We start from the raw sequence: 19,358 nt of genomic DNA on the forward strand, positions 1-19,358 counted from the left end.
TAGAGGTGTTCCTTGTATTGTAATGAAGTGAACGCATTTAAAATCACAGCGTACATTTTCAGAGCAGAAATGATTTAAGCATATCTGACAGCTAGACCAGGCTTATAATTGGTTATAGATTAAAAACACAAACCACACACACTGTGATTGATTGCTCCCCAAGAAGTATTACCACATTAATTGTGTCATGCTGATATGAAGTCTGGGTGGGCCCTTAACTGTCAGTTCTAAGGGCCGAAGCTGGAGTACAGCAAATATGTACCAATTCATCTAATCACTCAAACACACAGCAGATACGCAGAATCTTTTTTTAATATACATTATTTTTTATTGTTTTTTATGAGACATAACAAGCAGGTACATCAACAAGACATAACAAGAAAACAAACACCAGACTATAATGCATAATAAACATGAGTAATATGATATGATGAGATACGCAGAATCTTGAACTTCAGCTTCGAGCTGCGTTGCGAGCTTGTAGATCTGCTATTTTCACTACTTCTTAAACTTTTTTAAAAATGTATTTATGGGAATTTTAAGATTCTATTTATGAAAAGTTGTGATTTTTATGTTTAAACTTTTTTAAATCTTTTGAAATAATATAATCTTGAACCTCATTCCTTAAATTTGAAAGTCAAAGTGGCAAAGGTTCAAAAAGATCAATCATTTAACACATTACTGGTAATATTACAAAAGCACACGTTTATGGTGAGTGGTGACCAGGAGAGAAAAAATAGTCCAAAAACTAATTCTAGTTAGTTTCAAATTCCACCCTTGTGCTTTACCTGAAAAAGTAAAACAAGACAGATAGTTAATTGAATTTGATTAAGAAACCTTATGTACATTTCTCAATCAATTAGAACAATATACACGCTTTCATGTATGATATCTCTGCTGTCCGGCCGGAACCAGCTAAATCCAAAATGGTAATTGTTCAGGAAATGAAAAACAAAATATCATTTTTTTTTTAAATGAAGAAAACCTTATATTTTTTAAACAAAGCAATACTGCCTCATCAAACTTGATATTGTGACTTTATATATTATCAGATACTTGCATGTGTCATTATATTATCACCACTTTACCCAAATACAGCTCAAGTGGAGTTAGGAGTTTTGTCCAAACACAAATCCAGCGCAAGTGGAGTTAGGAGGTTTTGTCCATCATTGATAAGAACAGCTGGCAATGGATCTCAAAGCTCACAACACATCACAACGCATTGTGAGCTTGGAGATAAGCTATTTATGGTGAGCGCCATCCTCATATACTAAGTATAGATCAAGCTGAATTCTGTACTTAAACAACTTTTATTTTAACATGCATTGTAAACAACCATGGATCTAACTGTTACCACTGTTGTTCTTCTACAGTTGAGTGCAACAAACAATTCTGCCTCAATACTCAATCATGTATTTAACAAAAGCAATCATGGCACACCAACAATAAATAAATGGCATATAAATACAAAATACATTCATGAAAAATAGAATCTGTAGCCTATCAAATCTGTAGCCTACTGCATTAACAATAGCAACCACAGTTGAATTGACCTATCATATACCTATCAACATTTTATTATCACACTGTTGTGTGTTGTGTGTTGCGTGTGTGTGGTGGGTGTTCCTTAGTGCTTTAGATTGTCATAAAAGCTGTGAAAGTCTTTTGGCATGATCTCCTTGAGCTCTTAAACAAACTCCTGCACACACTCATTCTCTGTCCATTAACATTTAAAAAGAAAACACGAGCAGATGACCTTTGTGAAGACACCCTTCTCCTCTTTACTGGGGTGACATCTATCAAACCTTGCACATACATTCTCTTCTCTTCCCAGTTTATGTTCTCCCAAAAGCATTGAAAAATCTTCTCCCTGTCTGCCTCATACAGAGCAGAGCTTCTCTGAGAGCCTGAGAGGAGGGGGGAGTTGTTTGTTTTTGACGGACAGTTTGAGGGTCCAATGGAGTTAGGAGTTTTCGTCAGAGGCGCTTTTTAATACTTTTCATATGTTATTATAAAAAAAAAAATTACACAGATGTAGAGGGGGTTCAATAGCGTTGATTTATGAAAAAAAAAAAAAAAACTGAAAATTGAGTTAGCTGATCCCGGCTGGACACTGACGAATTATGCTAACAGTCTCACTTAGCCTATGAACTAGAGAAAATATAGGATTATGTCATATACAGTAGATGACATGATCAATGTATGGGCCATTTATAAAGAAGGATTGATAACAAGTATGAATGTACCTAATATTTATATACCAGAAAGTCCTTATCATGACAGCTTCAGAAGGGAGAATCATCTTCTCTGAGCAATAGAAAAACTATAGCAAGCTCACCTCACTGTACACTCATGCCTTCATGTGGATTAAGGAGGAATTACAGTGTAGATGATGAGGGCACACAGGAGCACAGCTGTGGTTTGTTGAGCACGAATGGCGACGCCCTTCTCTGAAACAATGATAAGAAACATCACCATTACAGAATACATTAGGCCAGTGGTTTTTAGCTCAAGACCTAAACTAGTGAAAATAGCAGATCTACAAGCTCACAACATGTCGCTTCGAGCTGCGTTGCGAGCTTGTAGATCTGCTATTTTCACTACTTCTTCAACTATTTTTTGTATTTATTTTCACTACTTCTTCAACTATTTTTTGTATTTATTTATGGGAATTTTAAGATTTTATTTATGAAATACTTCAGAAAAAAATTTGAATCGTTTTTTAATTGATGAAAAGATGTGATTTTTTTGTTTAAACTTTTTAAAATCTTTTGAAATTATATATATATTCTTTTAAATGTAGGAAATGGAAAAAAGGAGATATTCACTCGCGACCCACAACAATTGGTCCCTGACCCAAAGATGGATCCGACCCACTGGGAACCAGTGAATTATAGACTAACACAAATATACAGCAATTATTTGTGAGGAAATGAGACTTTTTTCATTTAAATACCTCCCACAAAAACAGTTTTTGTGATTGTTGTTGTTTTCTTTGAGACTGTGTTCTGTGCTTCACAGCTGAGAGTGAATGACGTCATGTGATGCTCCTCATGCTCCACCGTGATGTCTATCCTGCTGCCCTTCAACGTCTGACCATCCACCAACCAGGCATAACGACAAGAGGGCCGACACTCAGCAATGCAGATAAATGTAAATTGCTTTGCAATGTTTACTGAGTCTGGGCCTTTGATATGGCCACTGGATGGACCGGCTGAAAATAAATATAGAACATAGAATTCATGAGAGAACTGTTATTCATATGTGGCCAATAAATTGTCACAATAACATTGTTATAATAACTTTATTATTATTTTTTTTATGTCTATATGTGTGTTTGTATGTATAGGTGTATTATTATTATATATATTTAAATTATTAGCTTAGTTTTCCCTGTATATAGCCTCTTATATGCCATTGATCTGACTTGTTAATGTTTTCCTTAAAAATACAAAATTGGTCAAAAAAACAAATGTGAAGAGTTTCTACGGTGTAATCTTTAAAAACCCTCCATGACCAGTGGTGTAAAGTAACTAAGTACATTTACTCAAGTACTGTACTTAAGTAAAATGTTTGGTACTTTTACTTTACAGGAGTATTTCCAAGTGTCTATACTTTTACTTCTACTCCACTACATCTCAGAGGCAAATATTGTACTTTTACTCCACTTCAATTATTTGAGAACTTTAGTTACTAGTTACTTTGCAGATATAAATTATTACATTATAAAAACATACATTAAACACTTCAGCCCTATTTTATACCTAGGCTATTCGGAAAATAGCCGATCTACAAGCTCACAACGCGTTGCATTGCGACGCGTCGCGACGCGTTGTGAGCTTGTAGATCTGCTATTTTTGCTATTTCAGTATTTATTTGGTACTTTAAGTACATTATTTTACCAATACTTTTGTACTTTTATTCAAGTAAATTTAGAATTACTGACTTTTACCTGTAACAGAGTACTTCTACATTGCAGTATTGATACTTTTACTTAAGTAAAACATTGGAGTACTTTTTCCACCACTGTCCATGACTTACATGTCACGTTTACATTTCTGACCGAGGTGACATACAGGCCGGACATGCTGTTGGTGGCTTTGCACATGATGGTTTTGGAGGTTTCTGCCTCCTGAGGAACCACAGCGATGACGTTCCCCAGGCCCCCCAGCCACGGGCCCTTATCCACATGCCAGGAGTAGTTACAGGAGGGCCGGCAGTACGCACGGCAGCTGTAGCTGTGGCTCACCGTTGGATTCATCATATCAACGCCTGAAATGGTCAGGTTAGCTGGTCCAGCTAAAGGAGAAAGACAGGAAAATACATACAAAAAAAATACAAAAGACAAAATCGGAACTCGAACACACAAGCTGATTAATGATCGTTGTTGGGTTCTCTCTCTCCTGGTTGTAAAATTGAGCTTGTAGATCTGCTGTTTTCAGTGACAAGTAACTAACTCAGGCTTTTGGTGTTGCTGTGCCTGTGCACAGATTAAAAGTGTAGTGTGTCAAGGCCAGCACGTTGCCTTGACCTTGTGCGCCCTCGCCATCCACAGCCATAGAATAGGTGCAGGAAGAGGAAGGGCATTTTGCTACACACTCAAAGCTGCATGGCACGCCCACGGTCACGTAGTCAGGACCCACGATGTTGATTTCTGGTCCACCTAGAAAAATACTTTATATCAAGGAAATGTATTCACTTTTTGGGGTTTTACAGATAAAATAGGATTGCACTGCAATGGCCATTGTATTGAAATCTGATAATAGGAGATTCTCCAAAACAGAAATTAGAGAAACAGTTAAAAAATAATACCACACATACTGTACTGAAAAAAATAAACTTTCAATGTAGCTTCTATTTGACCACTTGGACCCTATATAGCCTGCTTTACCAGTGTTGATTTTGACAGCAAATTTTTATGTAGTTTTAGTCATAGTCTTCTGAATAAATTCCATTTAGTTTTAGTCATCTGAAATGTTTTAGTTTTTGTCTAGTTTTAATCGACTAAATATAAGATTATAATCGACTAAATCTACAGTTGATTTAGTCGACTAAAATGTATTGTGGCGGGCCTTGATGGCGTCGTAATGGCTGATTTTACACTTTTGCATGCTGAAATTAGCCGATCTACAAGCTCACAACGCGTCGCAGCGCGACACGTTGTGAGCTTGTAGATCTGCTATTTTCAGAGCGCAACACTCTAGCGCAACCAAATATAAAATGACTTGTCTTTTAGTTCTACTGGATCTCTTCTCCACTCGTCCCTCACTAACATTTTAGTCTAGTTTTTATTTGTTGACGAAAATGTCAATATATTTAGTCTTAGTTTTAGTCATCATAGTTTAGTTTTTATTTAGTTTTCGTCAGTGAAAAACATTTTTCGTCATAGTTTAGTCGACGAAATCAACAGCAATATAATACAGCAAATAGTGAAAGTAATCTATCTACAAGCTCACAATACATGCGACACGTGAGCTTGCACAGGGTACCTCCTATCTTTGAAGGTTTTGGGATTCATATTTTCCCCAAATATAGGCATAGCAGTTTTAATGTGGTTAAATATATTAGGATGTAGTGTACAAATCACCGTTATCACTTTCATCTTCATCATTGTCGGGTTCTCCGTCTTGTTCCTCTGTGAGAACTGTTCCCACCTGTAGGCCTACATGGTCAGATACACACAATGAACACGATGCCTCCATAAAGTGAAAGGCCTATTTCATTCTCACATTTAACTTAGTATTTAAAAGTATTTGAAGTGCGTATCATCTCAGTAGTTCATTCAATGTTGCAGTTGACTGAATCCTAATTTTATGCCCTCGCCCCAACACACACACACACACAAACACCCAGGTACCTGAAGTCTGTCATTCACTCAGTCATTTAGTTTCGCTTCTACTATAAAAGACTGGTGGTCTGAAAATATTCATTTTAAAACTAACCCAGCTCAGCCTGACTGATGCCAGGGCGTTTCTTAACATAAATGCTTCCATCATTCTATTATATTTGTGATTAATAAAACCATACTGAACATGAGATCATCCTCAGCGACCATTACAAGTCAACACAATAATGAGTACCGCTCAACTGCAAATACACCACGTTCAGGGTCTGTTTTCCTGCCTACATTTTTCTCTCCTTTTTCAAAAGTAAACAGTATATTACTTTTCTTGGTATGGTTTGTATTACCTGTCAGGTACACAAGCAATAGAAGCCACTTGAGGCGTGAATATCCTCCGCTGTCGTTTGAGGCACATGTACCGTCCATTGTTGTGTAGGGATCGCTTTAAGGTGTGTATGGGCACAATGAAATGGAGAGCAACGTGGCTCAGTATGCTTATTCAGTCAACACACACGGGCAAACAGCTCTTATCAAAGGGAACACGACTAACACATTTATACCCTCACATGCATTCTATTGAAGACACAGTGTTCTTAATGACTGTCAATAGGTTGTGGTTAAACAGTCTAACCTCAGCACTACTTAAGGCTCAAATAAAGACTAAAATCTGACCACTGGCATAATAATATGATACATATGTATCTGCCCTATTGTGTCCAACCTACTTCTCATTCACCTCTGTCTTGTGTGATATACAGCATAGGTTACCACACCCATGGGGAATTATAATGGTATCAGAATGAATTACTGAAAGTCAAACAGAAGTGGTACTACTCCCACACTGAGGCCAAATATCAGAAGGGAGCATTTAATTGTTGATAATATAGTTTGTGTGTCTATGCATTAAAGTTGACACTCTTTGATTACTTTGAATAATTTCCCATACATGTTGACCTTTGCTTCCACTTAAATCCAACTACAGCATACAGACAGAGACACATTATACAATATACATAAACAATGAAAAATAATAGACAGCTGAGCCTCATGACAATTGAACAATTACTTTACATTTATTGAGCGGGAAATGTAATCAAACTAAGGGAAGGAGGGGAATATCAGCATTTTGGTATAGGCATGTCTCTGTGCAGATGTGTGTGTGTGTGTGTGTGTGTGTGTGTGTGTGTGTGTGTGTGTGTGTGTGTGTGTGTGTGTGTGTGTGTGTGTGTGTGTGTGTGTGTGTGTGTTTATGTTCAATAAAGGATCCCCATTAGAGACACATGAATGAGCCTCTAGTCTCATCGTGTGTGTGTGTGTGTGTGTGTGTGTGTGTGTGTGTGTGTGTGTGTGTGTGTGTGTGTGTGTGTGTGTGTGTGTGTGTGTGTGTGTGTGTGTGTGTGTGTGTGTGTGTGTGTGTGTGTGTGTGTGTGTGTGTGTGTGTGTGTGCGCGCGCCGTTAAAGTGGTGTCTCTTTGGTATCCCTGGGCGGCCTGAAGGTCAGGATCTCTGTGAAAGTGTGACCTGTCGGAAACACAAGCACATCATTATCCATCATCATTGTAGTCCTCCTTATCCTGTCTGTTTTCAACTCATACAGGACACACAATGATGTACACCAGGGGTCTTCAACAGGGGGTGCGGGACCCCTAGGGGGTCCTCAGAGTTACTACAGGGGGTCCCCCAAATCTTTATGTGATATATATATATATTTTTTACATTAACCACTTGAACCCTAGCATCCCTTTTCTGAGGAGAACTTTAGCCAAAAATAGCCGATCTACAAGCTCACAACGCCTCGCAGCGCGAGGCGTTGTGAGCTTGTAGATCGGCTATTTTTGACAAAGAGCTATCGGTGTAGAGGGGGAAAAAGCAGACCACGTAAACAAGCAGACCACGTAAACAAAAAAAGTGTAATCCGAAACACAATTTTATACAATATAGAGGGGGTCCCTGCTTCATCTCTCTCTCAGCTAGGGGGTCCTTGGGCTGAAAACGTTGAAGACCCCTGATCAAACAAACAACCTGTGTACTAGTGTGAACGGGTGAGAAGAGAGGAGCTCCTAGGCGCCAGTGTTACTATGTCAAGTTATCGTTTTAACTAAAAGTAAGCTGCAGCCAAGAAGCAAGTAATAGCGCACCCAGCGGAAGAGGAACGTGTCGTTGCTGCCGTGGGGTTTCGAGCGCTGGATTTATGAATGAACCGCCGGTCACCGAGAGGATTCTGACGGAGCAGCGGGTGAGATAAATCCATATTGCTGTTCCGGGTGGATTACAATTAGGGGTACCCCGAACTTATTATTATTATTTGTACCGTGTATCAGAAGACGTTTGCGTTTCGTTTTGGATCATTAAAGGACACAATAGACATTCTCGGGTCCGCGGATTGAAGAGGCCGTTTGGACTATAACGCAGGGCTGTTTTATTATTGTCATGCAAAGCGAGTGAGCGTCTGTTTGCGGTAGCGTTCTGACGTCATCGTGTAATTGTTTATTATTTACGTTTGAACTGTTGATTTAAGGGGTTTTTGGACAAAGTGTTGATTGATGATTTGTGTGTTTCTTTTGTGTATTAGGGAAAGAGATAGGGACAGACGTCTATTTTAAGAGCCTGCAGTGTACTGTTTATTTGCCATTTGATTTGTGAAGTATTATTTTTGTGGCTTAATGATATAAAGTACCTCAGCTAAAATCCTGCCGATCCCGTTGTTTTTCCTTTAGCTAATAGTTTTCCTTTCGAGGTAAAGGGCGATTGTTACAGTATATTAACAGTATCTTCTATTTTTGTTCTATCTATCAACATCTATGCTTTTCTTTATTCCTCCGTTTTCACATAAACCTCGTCTCCTTCCTATTTCCAAATCCTCCTCCTTCCAAAACACATTCTTCTCCTCCTCCCCTCCCTCCTTCCTTGCCGTCTCTTACGCCATTGGTTCTCAAAGTGGGGTCCGGGGACCCCCAGGGGTCCTTGGGGGGAGTACCAGGGGGTCCCCAGCGAAATTAGTTAATATAGCGTCACAATCATTTGAATCACTTTAACCATATTTTATACTTTGGCTATTCAAAAATAGCAGATCTACAAGCTCATAGCGCGGCACCGAGTGCCGCGCTATGAGCTTGTAGATCTGCTATTTTTGAGAAATCCCTGGCACAAAATATTTTTAGATGGGGGTGCATTTCATTTTGGGGGTCCTTGACATGAAAAAGTTTGAGAACCACTGTCTTACGTTTCCACTGATCCACGGGCAGGTCTGTGTTGTCCATAGAGTGGTCGTACGGCTGGGCCTCCGTCTCTTCCTCTGGTTCTCTGAACTCGCCGAAAAACGGCATGGTCAGGGCGTCGGACGCGTTCACCCTCTGCTCGGGGTCGAGGAGCAGCATGTGTTCCAGCACGCTCACCGCTGTTAATGCACAGTATTAAAATGATTAAAATCTTAAAGACGGGGTGCCGTGATTTTCAGTGTTTCCCCCCCCCCCCTAAAACATAATCATCAGGTATTATGGTTATACTAGGAGGAAGATTTTTTTCAAAAAAGTGTACAGAAATTGTTAAAATTATGTTTTTATGTGGACACGCCTCCAGTTCATTAAGTATACCTGGTTCTCACCTTAGCACCTCCTCCACCACCTTAGCACCACCCACCTGTCCTAGTCCCTCCTCCTCCTCATGCCCACACCTGTTGTGTTATGATAATGAGGGGGAGGGTACGTTTTTACTATGACACTAAAGCGCTGTTTCTCTATTGGCACGTTTGACCCTCAAGGTTTCAGCCTCCAGGTAGAAACTCAAAATAGTCAGAGAAGACATAAAACACCATAAAAACACCACCAGGGGGCTTAATGAAGTTCTATCAACCTGATAGACACATGAAAAACAGAAAAAGTGCAAAACCATGGCACCACCTCTTTAAAATCTTAGTGTTTTGCCAATTATTTGGGGGCCCAAGACCACAGGTTGGAAATGGCTGGTTTATGATATGCATTATGCAGCGTACCATTCGAGCTTGCTTTGGTGAAAATGGTGTGCAGATCCTTTTTTGGCACTTTGGGTAGACTTCTGATGTAGTGTTTGGCCTGTTGGGAACAAAGGAGGCAATGGAAGAAGTCAGTGAAGCGTGACATGAGTTGCAGGTATATGGGCGTAGATGCAGTGGTGGAAAAAGTTCTCAAATGTTTTACTTAAGTAAACGTATCAATACTGCAATGTAGAAATACTCTGTTACAAGTAAAAGTCCGGAATTCTAAATTGACTTGAGTAAAAGTACTGACATCAAAATGTACTTAAAGTACCAAAAGTAAAAGTACTAAAATGTTTGAAAATAGCAGATCTACAAGCTCACAATGCGTCGCATCGGCTATTTTCAAAGAACCTTTGTATAAAATAGGGCTAAAGTGGTTAATGTGTGTTTCATAATGTAATCATTTATATCTGCAAAGTAACTAGTAACTAAAGTGTTCAAATAATTGTAGTGGAGTAAAAGTACAATATTTGGATCCGAGATGTAGTGCAGTAGAAGTACTGGAAATTGGAAATACTCAAGTAAAGTACAAATACCTCAAAATGTTACTTAAGTACAGTACTTCAGTAAATGTACTTAGTTACGTTCCACCACTGGACGTAGATGTATTCATAATGCTGTGGTAACTTACGTCTTGGCTGTGTAGCTTCATGACAAAGTCGGCCGCTGGCGTTCCAGTGATCTTCATGATCTCTTTCAGTTGATCTAGATCTGCGATCAGCTAGGGGTCAAGGGTCATACTTGGTTCTAAATACAGATTTGTATCAATCACTTCTATGCGATGTTGTCTGGTGGAGTTCTGTATACATTGATGTTTGAAACAGAGCAAGAGAGGACGCTAAATAACATTTATGTATCCTTATTATTGCAAAAGATATCCCGTATTGGTAAAGATTTAGCACTAACAGGACTACAGAAAGATGTAGCTATTAGCTATTTATGGTGCATTATTGTGCGTCGTCCGAGTGTAACAAACATATAAATGAATAAAATAATAAATGCTTTAGCACTATGGTTTCAGGCCAAGTGGAAAGAATGTTTAAGGATACGATCATTTCCTTTGAACAGTGGTTTTCCCAGCAGCATTTCAGCCATGATGCAGCCCACAGACCAGATATCCACTGCAAGAAAGCAGAAACATGATCTGTTAGAATACTGAACAATACACAGTAAATCCTCACTGTTTATTTAACTCTGGAACAGGTCAATTTTGGCCATTTTTTACACTCTCAATGTTAACCACTGAAGCCCTATGTACTTCAGTGTAGGAAAAATAGTGAAAATAGCGGATGTACAAGCTCACAATGTTACACGTTGTGAGATTGTAGATCTGCTAATTTCACTATTTTTGACAAATTACATACCAAAAATAGGAAAGCCAGGTTGATAGATAGATAGCTTTATTGTCATTCAACAATACATGAAATGCGTAATTTAACAAAATTTCGTTCCACTGGCTTACTATAATCTAAAACAAATCCTAGTTAAAAGAATGCTCAAATACTACAATACTAAAATCACCACTAATATGTGTCTATACACTTGTTGAGTATAGACACATACGCACGTCCCATTGGCATTCGCTGCCATCTTGTGGCTTCAAGGAGAACTGCGAGAGAGAGAGTTGGCTCACTGACCTGTCTGTGTGTAGTGCATCCAGTTGAGGATAACCTCAGGAGCTCTGTACCAGCGAGTCACCACGTATCCTGTCATCTCTGTGTCTGCCTGCCGTGCCAGGCCAAAGTCAAGAATCTGAAACAAGACACAGCGAGGTAGCAGTGGTGTAAAGTAACTAAGTACATTTACCTAAGTACTGTACTAAAGTACAATTTTGAGGTATTGTTTTACTTTACTGGAGTATTTACAATTTTCAGTACTTTTACTTCTACCTTCTACCTTCCACTGCATCTCAGAGGCAAATATTGTACTTTTGCTCCACTACAATTATTTGAAAACTTTAGTTACTTTGTAGATTTTGATTATTATTACAAAACATATACATTTGAAAACTTTAGTTACTAGTTACTTTATAGATTTTGATTATTATTACAAAACATACATTACCCACTTCAGCCCTAAAGATATTTTGGCCATTTGAAAATAGCCGATCTACAAGCTCACAATGCACCACGACGCGACGCATTGTAAGCTTGTAGATCTGGTATTTTCATAATATTTTTATACATCTGAAAAGTTGTGAAATGGGACACACATTCTGCATAATGAGTACTTTCTACCATTGGTACTTTAAGTACATTTTGATACCAATACTTTTGTACTTTTACTCAAGTAAATTTTGAATTCCGGACTTTTACTTGTAACAGAGTATTTCTACATTGCAGTATTGATACTTTTACTTAAAATGTGATTACTTTTTCCACCAGAGAGGTAGTAGTGTACCATAAAAAAGGGGGGAAAAGTCTGCCTGTAGGGGGTGCTGTGCAACAGTGGAATACCTTCAACTCGCAGTCTGGGTTCACAGCCAAATTTCCAGGTTTGAGATCCTGTTAAGTGCAGAGAAGAGAGATGTATGAAAGCAAAGCATGATGCCAGATAATTAACCACTTATACCCTGTTTTATACTTCTGCTTTTTGAAAATAGCGACTGTGTGACGTGTTGTGAGCTTGTAGATCGGCTAGTTTTTGAAATGTGTTGAAAAATGTAGAAAGGTTTGGAAAATGTTCACCTATAACATGGCCAAAATAGAGGCACCAATGTTAAAGGGGTAGTTCACCCCAAAAAAATTATTGTTTCTATCGATTAGTCACCACATGGAGACTTGAATTCATGGATATTTTTTTGTTTTTGTCGCATTCCTAAACCAATAATTTGATGACCAGAGGACCGGTAGGCAGCGGTTCCGGTAGGAGACACAAAGGAGACTCTTTGTGTCTCCTACCGGAACCGCTGCCGGTCATAAAATTATTGGTTTAGGAATGAAAAAATATCCATGAATTCAAGTCTCCCGGGGGTGACTAATCCATAGAAAAAGTCATTTTGGGGGTGAACTATCCCTTTAATGCGGTTAAAACAGACATCAACAGACTGCACACACGCACGCACGCGCGCGCGCGCGCGCGCACACACACACACACACACACACACACACACACACACACACACACACACACACACACACACACACACACACACACACACACACACACACACACACACACACACACACACACACACACAAACATGAAGTAGTTTTCTGGTGTGGGAGACAGGATGAATGGGAGTGGGTGTAAAAAAAAGAGCAAGCGCCCAACCCCCCAATGCTCATAGCGTCAAAGATCAAAGTTCACTTACCCTGTGGATGATCCCAGCTGAATGGATATACTGAAAGGAGATGCAGGGATGGTTAAAGAAACTCTAAACAAAACTTAATGAAAAAACACATCAACGATAGCATTCACTATCACTAGACCAGTGGTTCTCAAACTTTTTCATGTCAAGGACCCCCAAAATGAAATGTATTTGGCCGCGGACCCCCATCTCAAAATATTTTGTTCTAGGGACCCCCAGAAGCAAAGATTTGAGTTACAAATGTTCGTTTTAAATATATATATATTCAAAGATTTGCACAAATGTTTACGCTAAAAAAAAATTGCAGATCTACAAGCTCGTAGTGCGGCGCTCGTAGTGCGGCACTCGGTGCCGCGCTACGAGCTTGTATATCTGCTATTTTTGAATAGCCAAAGTATAAAATATGGATGAAGGGGTTAAAATGATTGTGACACTTTATTAACTTACTTTGCTGGGGACCCCCTGGTACCCCCCCTAAGGACCCCTGGGGGTCCCCGGACCGCACTTTGAGAACCAATGGACTAGACGTCCCAGTTTGGCTGGGATTGTCCCAGTTTCAAGCTGGGGTTCCTGAGCCCCAACAAATCTTTCCAAAACTCCTAAAACGTCCCGATCTTCAACATTCACTACCAAGCCATGCCGGGTTTTCACCACAACTAAAATAGTAGCCTACTTGTTTTGAGCGATTACGCATTCATCAATGTTCTGTGCCGTTGCAAATTGCAGTCACTAGGTGTGCTAAGCACTAAAATAATAGTCTCCCATCCTGATGATAACACCATGCAAAAAAATATAAATTAACTTTAAAAATCCAAAGAAATAGCTAAAATAGCCACTCTCTGCGTCGCAATGTGACACGTCACGTTGTGAGCTAGTAGATCTACTTCAGTGGTAAGGGTCCTCGTTTGGGTGTTTGAAAATAATGGTCACGCTAATTTACTCAGAACTAAAAATTGTTTTATTAGATGCTAGGTTTGATGTTTAACTAGTACTCTGCTTTCTTTGAGGCACGACTACAGTGTTCTCTTTGCAGTTTACTTGCGTGACTATTTGCCCTATCGTTTGTTGACTGGGGTTCACGTAATTTACTCTGATTTTGCTTGTGAGGGTCCATTTGGTTCTTACCGATATAGCTGGAGTACTCCTGCACGATTTGCATTTCTATACAGGACAGTTGGCCACTTGTCTACATTACATTGTTAGGCAAGAAGCAATGACCTCCACCTATGTAATTACATTACAAAGGAGTGTCAATGACCGGCGTCTGTTACACATACCTGTGGATTTGAGGGGGGGGGGTACTACTACTGTGCTATGGAAACATGAGATATTTTTGGTGCTGGTCCGTGCAAAGGCCATAGGTTTGGTGTGGCAGTGTTGATTTCGTCGACTAAAACTATGACGAAAAATGCTCGTCAACTACCTTTTTTCACTGACGAAAACTAGATAAAAACTAAATAAAAACTAAGCTATGAAGACTAAAGACTAAATATTTTGACTAAAATGTTAGTGAGTGAACTAGAGGAGAAGAGATCCAGTAGAACTAAAAGACAAGTCATTTTACGTTTGGTTTGGCTCGGGTGTTGCGCTCTGAAAATAGCAGATCTACAAGCTCACAACGCGCCGCGACGCGTTGTGAGCTTGTAGATCGGCTATTTTCAGCATGCAACCAAGTGCAAAATGAGCCATTACGACGCCGTCAAGGCACCGCCAAAATACATTTTAGTCAACTTAATCAACTGTAGATTTAGTCGACTAAAATCTTATGATATTTAGTCGACTAAAACTAGACAAAAACTAAAACATTCCAGATGTACTAAAATATGACTAAAACTAAATGGAATTGTATTCAAAACACTATGACTAAAACTAAATCAAAATTTGCTGTCAAAATCAACACTGTGGTGGTGTGGTGCTGGGCTGCCATGTGGAAACCCAGCATAGAGTCGCTCTGTGTGAGAGCGTCTGCTAAATGCCTGAATTGTAATTCATGTGTACCTTGAGCCCTTTCAGCATCTGGTAGACGAGGAACTGCACCCTTTCCTCTGATAATCTCTCCATCTTCATCAGTTTGCTCAGGTCTGTGCCCATATACGGCATGGCCAGGTAGCTGAGGAGCAGAGGAGAGAAAAGTAGAAAACATCTCAACCCACATCATGTGTGTGACTCACTGTGTATGGTTATGTGTGGGAACAGCAGTGGTGGAAAAAGTACTCAAATGTTTTACTTAAGTAAAAGTATCAATCACAACTGCAATGTAGAAGTACTCTGTTACAAGTAAAAGTCTAATTTACTTGACTAAAAGAACAAAAGTATTGGCATCAAAATATACTTAAAGTAGCAAAAGTAAAAGTACTAAAATGTTTGAAAATAGCAGATCTATAAGCTCACAACGCGACGCGATGCGACGCGTTGTGAGCTTGTAGATCGGCTATTTTCAAATAGCCTATGTATAAAATAGGGCTAAAGTGGTTAATGTATGTTTTATAACGTAATAATGTATGTCTGCAAAGTGACTAGTGACTTGTTTTCAAATAATTGTAGTGGAGTAAAAGTACAATATTTGCCTCTGATATGTAGTGGAGTAGAAGTAAAAGTACTGAAAATTGGAAAGTAAAAGTACCTCAAAATTGTACTTAAGTACAGTACTTGAGTAAATGTACTTGTTACTTTACACCACTGGGGAACAGGAAAGTAAACTTACAAGTTATGAAATCGGTCCAGCGATATCTCAGAGGTGAATACGTCGAGTAGACCAATCACCTGTTCAATGGCAAACAGGAGAAACAGTGATTATCAGGCTTTGAACCCAAATGAATTCTCCAAAAGCAAAACGTTTCATCAGGGGAAATATAATCAGCAACACATGCGAAAGCTTCTCACGTTTTCATGTTTCATGTGTTTGAGGAGACGTAGCTCTCTGTAGGCCCTTTTGGCAAACAGTTTGGACTGGAAAGGCCGGTGCAGTTTCTTGATGGCCACCTGCAGCCCCGTCCGACGGTCCAAGGCTGAACTGCAACCAACAATGAGAAAGGATCATTTTGTAGATAAAATTCTATCAAGGTTTACTTGAACCTAAATTATATACAATAATAAAACATCTGGAAGTCTGCATCACAGTTGAACCAAACTGGGAATCCATTTGGTAAAAAAACATATATTATATATAGTTAACATGCAAAAAATAAAATGTCTTTGCATTAACAGCTGCAGTATGCAGGTTCAAGTACAGCAGGGCTTCCAGTGCTTACAAAAGTACAGTCTATCAACTGCATCTCTCAGAACATTGGTTCTCAACCCTTTTCAGGCTGTGACCCCCCAAAATAATCATATTTGAACTGGAGACCCCCACCCCGATAAGCACTTGGAATGTAGGAGTTGAGGCATTAAATCTAGTGTGACTCAGTTCCACAGATAATAAATATTGTGAAAATGTGCCTCTTTCTTATATTATTTGATAATTTGGCCAATGTTTGGCCAGTTTTTATATAGTAAGGTTATATAGCTTTTATGCAGTAATGGTATTTTTTATTTTCTTGTTTTTTGTTGAGGTAATAAAAAAGTCCTAAAAGTCCTTAAAATTGTCATTTCACTGTCATCTGCGGACCCCCCCCCAATCATCTGGGGACCCCCCTTGGGTTCCCGACCCACAGGTTGAGAACCACTGTCCCAGCTCACTTTTGACAAAAGGTGTCTTTATTCCAGTAGGCTATAAAGCCCCTGCTGCTGTGGCTATGTTTTTAATAAGCTACTGTACATAGAAAACAATATTAGATAGATATTATTATTGTTATTATTATTATTGTTTTGTTAAAACGTTTCTTACATGTTTGGGACCAGTGTGTATATGAAAAGCCACCCGGGCTGTGTGAAATGTGTGAAAGAAAACCGATCCATGTACTTAACTCCGGGTCTTTTGACTGCTCCCAAACAATCCCAACAATGAAGACCTGGGGGTTCTTTGTTTACCCTTAGTTTCCACACATCACACACACGATGCCAACGAAGCTCTGTCCGAGCGAGCGAGCTGTTTTGGAACGGCGACGAAACTATGCCGAAACAGTAGCTTGGATCAAGACATTGACAATCATATATTTATCGATTTTGACAAGTTTACATCTACGATAGTCTTGGCTAGCACCCCCCACTGCGTCCTGCACTTTCACCAGTAAAGCCCGTACTTCTCCGTACATGTACAACAAATATACATACGATGCTTACCCGGTTGCCCCAAATGTTAACTCACGATCCAGAGTCTTTGTGCAATGTATCATTTCGTATTTTTCAATAAATATGTGTTTTAATCTCGTCTGTGACCGAACGCCATTTCCCCCCCTCGTTTACTTCCTGTTTACATTGAGTGTAATTCCGGCTATCGCCGGATGCGCCTCGCCACCACCACCCATTGAGGAATACAGGGAAATTCCGACACAGACGGGATTAAAACACATTTCTATTGACAAATATGGACTAATACATTGCACAAAGACCCCGCCGCGTGAGTTTAACATTTGGGGCAACCGGGTAAGCACCTTATACATTGTTTTTGTACATGTACGGAGAAGTACGGGCTTTACTGGTGAAAGTGCAGGACGCACTGGGGGGTGCAGGCCAAGACTACCGTAGACACGAAAGTAAAAGTCAAGACTCGATAAAATACATCTATGATAGTCTTGATCCGAGGCTATTACTATAGACGAAAACATCACCGGGATATTTTGTCTTTTACACCTATCTATAAATAGCCATACAGACATAAAGACGACAGTCATTGGGGTCAATCCGGTTTTCGGTGATTTAAAAAAAAAAATCATACAATCAAAGCACTGTCGTGTTGCGCTTCAAGGTTAGGCTAAGTTTTCCATGAACTCACCATACTGTCCCATAGGCTCCTGTCCCGATCTGCTTCAGATCGCGGTACCTCTCCGGAACCTCCCAGACGGTTCTGTTCACCTCCTGCCGGTAGAACCCCGTCCGCGACTTATTGGTGGTAGTCATAACAGCCTAGATATCGGTACTATCGATTGATCGATAGCTGCTGGGTCAGGAGGATGTGATCGCTCCGCTCTGCTGTCTGAGGTCCAACAAACTACTACTGAGTCCTTTTTCATTCATGTGAAGAAAATTAGGATCGTCGCTATAGAGGAGTTCATTAAAAATGCTAAAATACGCAATGCGTCCCAGGGCACCCAGGAGAGATAACCAGCAGGCCAGCAGTCAGGACAGGACAGCCCATATACATACATATACATACCCCCCCATCCCCCCGTCCCAACACAGAGCTGGTATAGGGTCTTTGGGGCTTTGTTGATGGGTGTGTCGTTAGCTCTCTGGATGTGTCGTCACTGATTCTCAAGCCTTTTAACTTCAAAGACCTGGGACCATAGTGTTAAGCCTAGGACCCACACTTTGGCAGTGGAGGAAAAAGTAGGCTACTCACATTTTTTACTTAAGTAAAAGTATCAATACTGCAATGTAGAAATACTCTGTTACAAGTCAAAGTCCGGAATTCAAAATTAACTCGAGTAAAAGTACAAAAGTATTCGCATCGAAATGTACTTAAAGTAGTTTTCAAATGCTAACATTGTATAACAATCTTTTGAAAATAGCAGATCTACAAGCTCACAATGCGTGGCATTGCGACCCATTGTGAGCTTGTAGGCCAGCTATTTTCAAATAGACAAAGTTTAAATAGGACTGAAGTGGTTAATGTTTTGTAATAATAATCAAAATCTATAAAATAACTAGTAACTAAAGTTTTCAAATAATTGTAGTGGAGTAAAAGTACAATATTTGTCTCTGGGATGTAGTGGAGTAGAAGTAAAAGTATTGGAGAAAAAAAAGTATGAAAATACTCCAGTAAAGAAAAAGTAGCCTACCTCAAAATTGTACTTAAATACAGTACTTGAGTACATGTCGTTACTTTACACCACTGCCAGGACCCACACTATTTCATGTCAAGGACCCCCAAACCCCCAATGTATTTGGCCGTGGACCCCCATCTGAAAATATTTTGTGCCAGAGACCCCCGGCCATACAAGATTTGTGTTGTTAAAATGATTAAAACATTTTTAAAGATTATTCCTAGATTAAAAATAAATAAATAGCAGATCTACAAGCTCAAAACGCTATTTTCAAACAGCCTAAGTTAACTAATGTAGCTGGGGGACCCCCTGGAACCCTCTCAAGGAC

The 19,358-nt window shown here is 39.5% G+C and overlaps 3 protein-coding genes across 4 annotated transcripts; all 3 read right to left on the reverse strand.

Annotated features, from left to right (window-relative positions):
- Positions 1-579: 579 nt before the first annotated feature.
- Positions 580-4,294, reverse strand: LOC308079966 (uncharacterized protein). The gene is made up of 4 exons (XM_080421634.1): positions 4,042-4,294; positions 2,957-3,214; positions 2,339-2,450; positions 580-788 (listed from the first exon to the last, which is right to left on the reverse strand). The coding sequence occupies exons 1-3, from the start codon at positions 4,262-4,264 to the stop codon at positions 2,368-2,370; spliced, it is 564 nt and encodes a 187-aa protein (XP_080277760.1). The 5' UTR covers positions 4,265-4,294; the 3' UTR covers positions 580-788; positions 2,339-2,367.
- Positions 4,295-4,457: 163 nt separating this feature from the next.
- LOC308079181 (uncharacterized protein) lies at positions 4,458-6,281 on the reverse strand (the record flags this gene model as incomplete). Its single annotated transcript, XM_080420560.1, has 3 exons — positions 6,190-6,281; positions 5,588-5,662; positions 4,458-4,663 (listed from the first exon to the last, which is right to left on the reverse strand). The coding sequence occupies exons 1-3, from the start codon at positions 6,266-6,268 to the stop codon at positions 4,458-4,460; spliced, it is 360 nt and encodes a 119-aa protein (XP_080276686.1). The 5' UTR covers positions 6,269-6,281.
- Positions 6,282-7,266: 985 nt separating this feature from the next.
- Positions 7,267-18,363, reverse strand: mapk12b (mitogen-activated protein kinase 12b). 2 transcript variants are annotated; one of them, XM_080421790.1, is made up of 12 exons: positions 18,040-18,363; positions 16,050-16,179; positions 15,871-15,929; positions 15,165-15,276; positions 13,170-13,199; positions 12,313-12,360; positions 11,494-11,608; positions 10,906-10,977; positions 10,488-10,561; positions 9,833-9,911; positions 9,065-9,238; positions 7,267-7,362 (listed from the first exon to the last, which is right to left on the reverse strand). In XM_080421790.1, exons 1-12 carry the CDS (start codon positions 18,162-18,164, stop codon positions 7,298-7,300), a joined length of 1,083 nt encoding a protein of 360 aa, XP_080277916.1. In that variant the 5' UTR covers positions 18,165-18,363; the 3' UTR covers positions 7,267-7,297. The 2 variants fall into 2 exon arrangements, with proteins under 2 accessions (XP_080277916.1, XP_080277915.1); XM_080421789.1 differs by having other exon boundaries at positions 10,488-10,567.
- Between the last annotated feature and the right edge of the window lie 995 nt (positions 18,364-19,358).

This window comes from Gymnoscopelus braueri (genome assembly GCF_963280865.1).
Source record: "Gymnoscopelus braueri genome assembly, chromosome: 23".
Classification (NCBI taxonomy): domain Eukaryota; kingdom Metazoa; phylum Chordata; class Actinopteri; order Myctophiformes; family Myctophidae; genus Gymnoscopelus; species Gymnoscopelus braueri.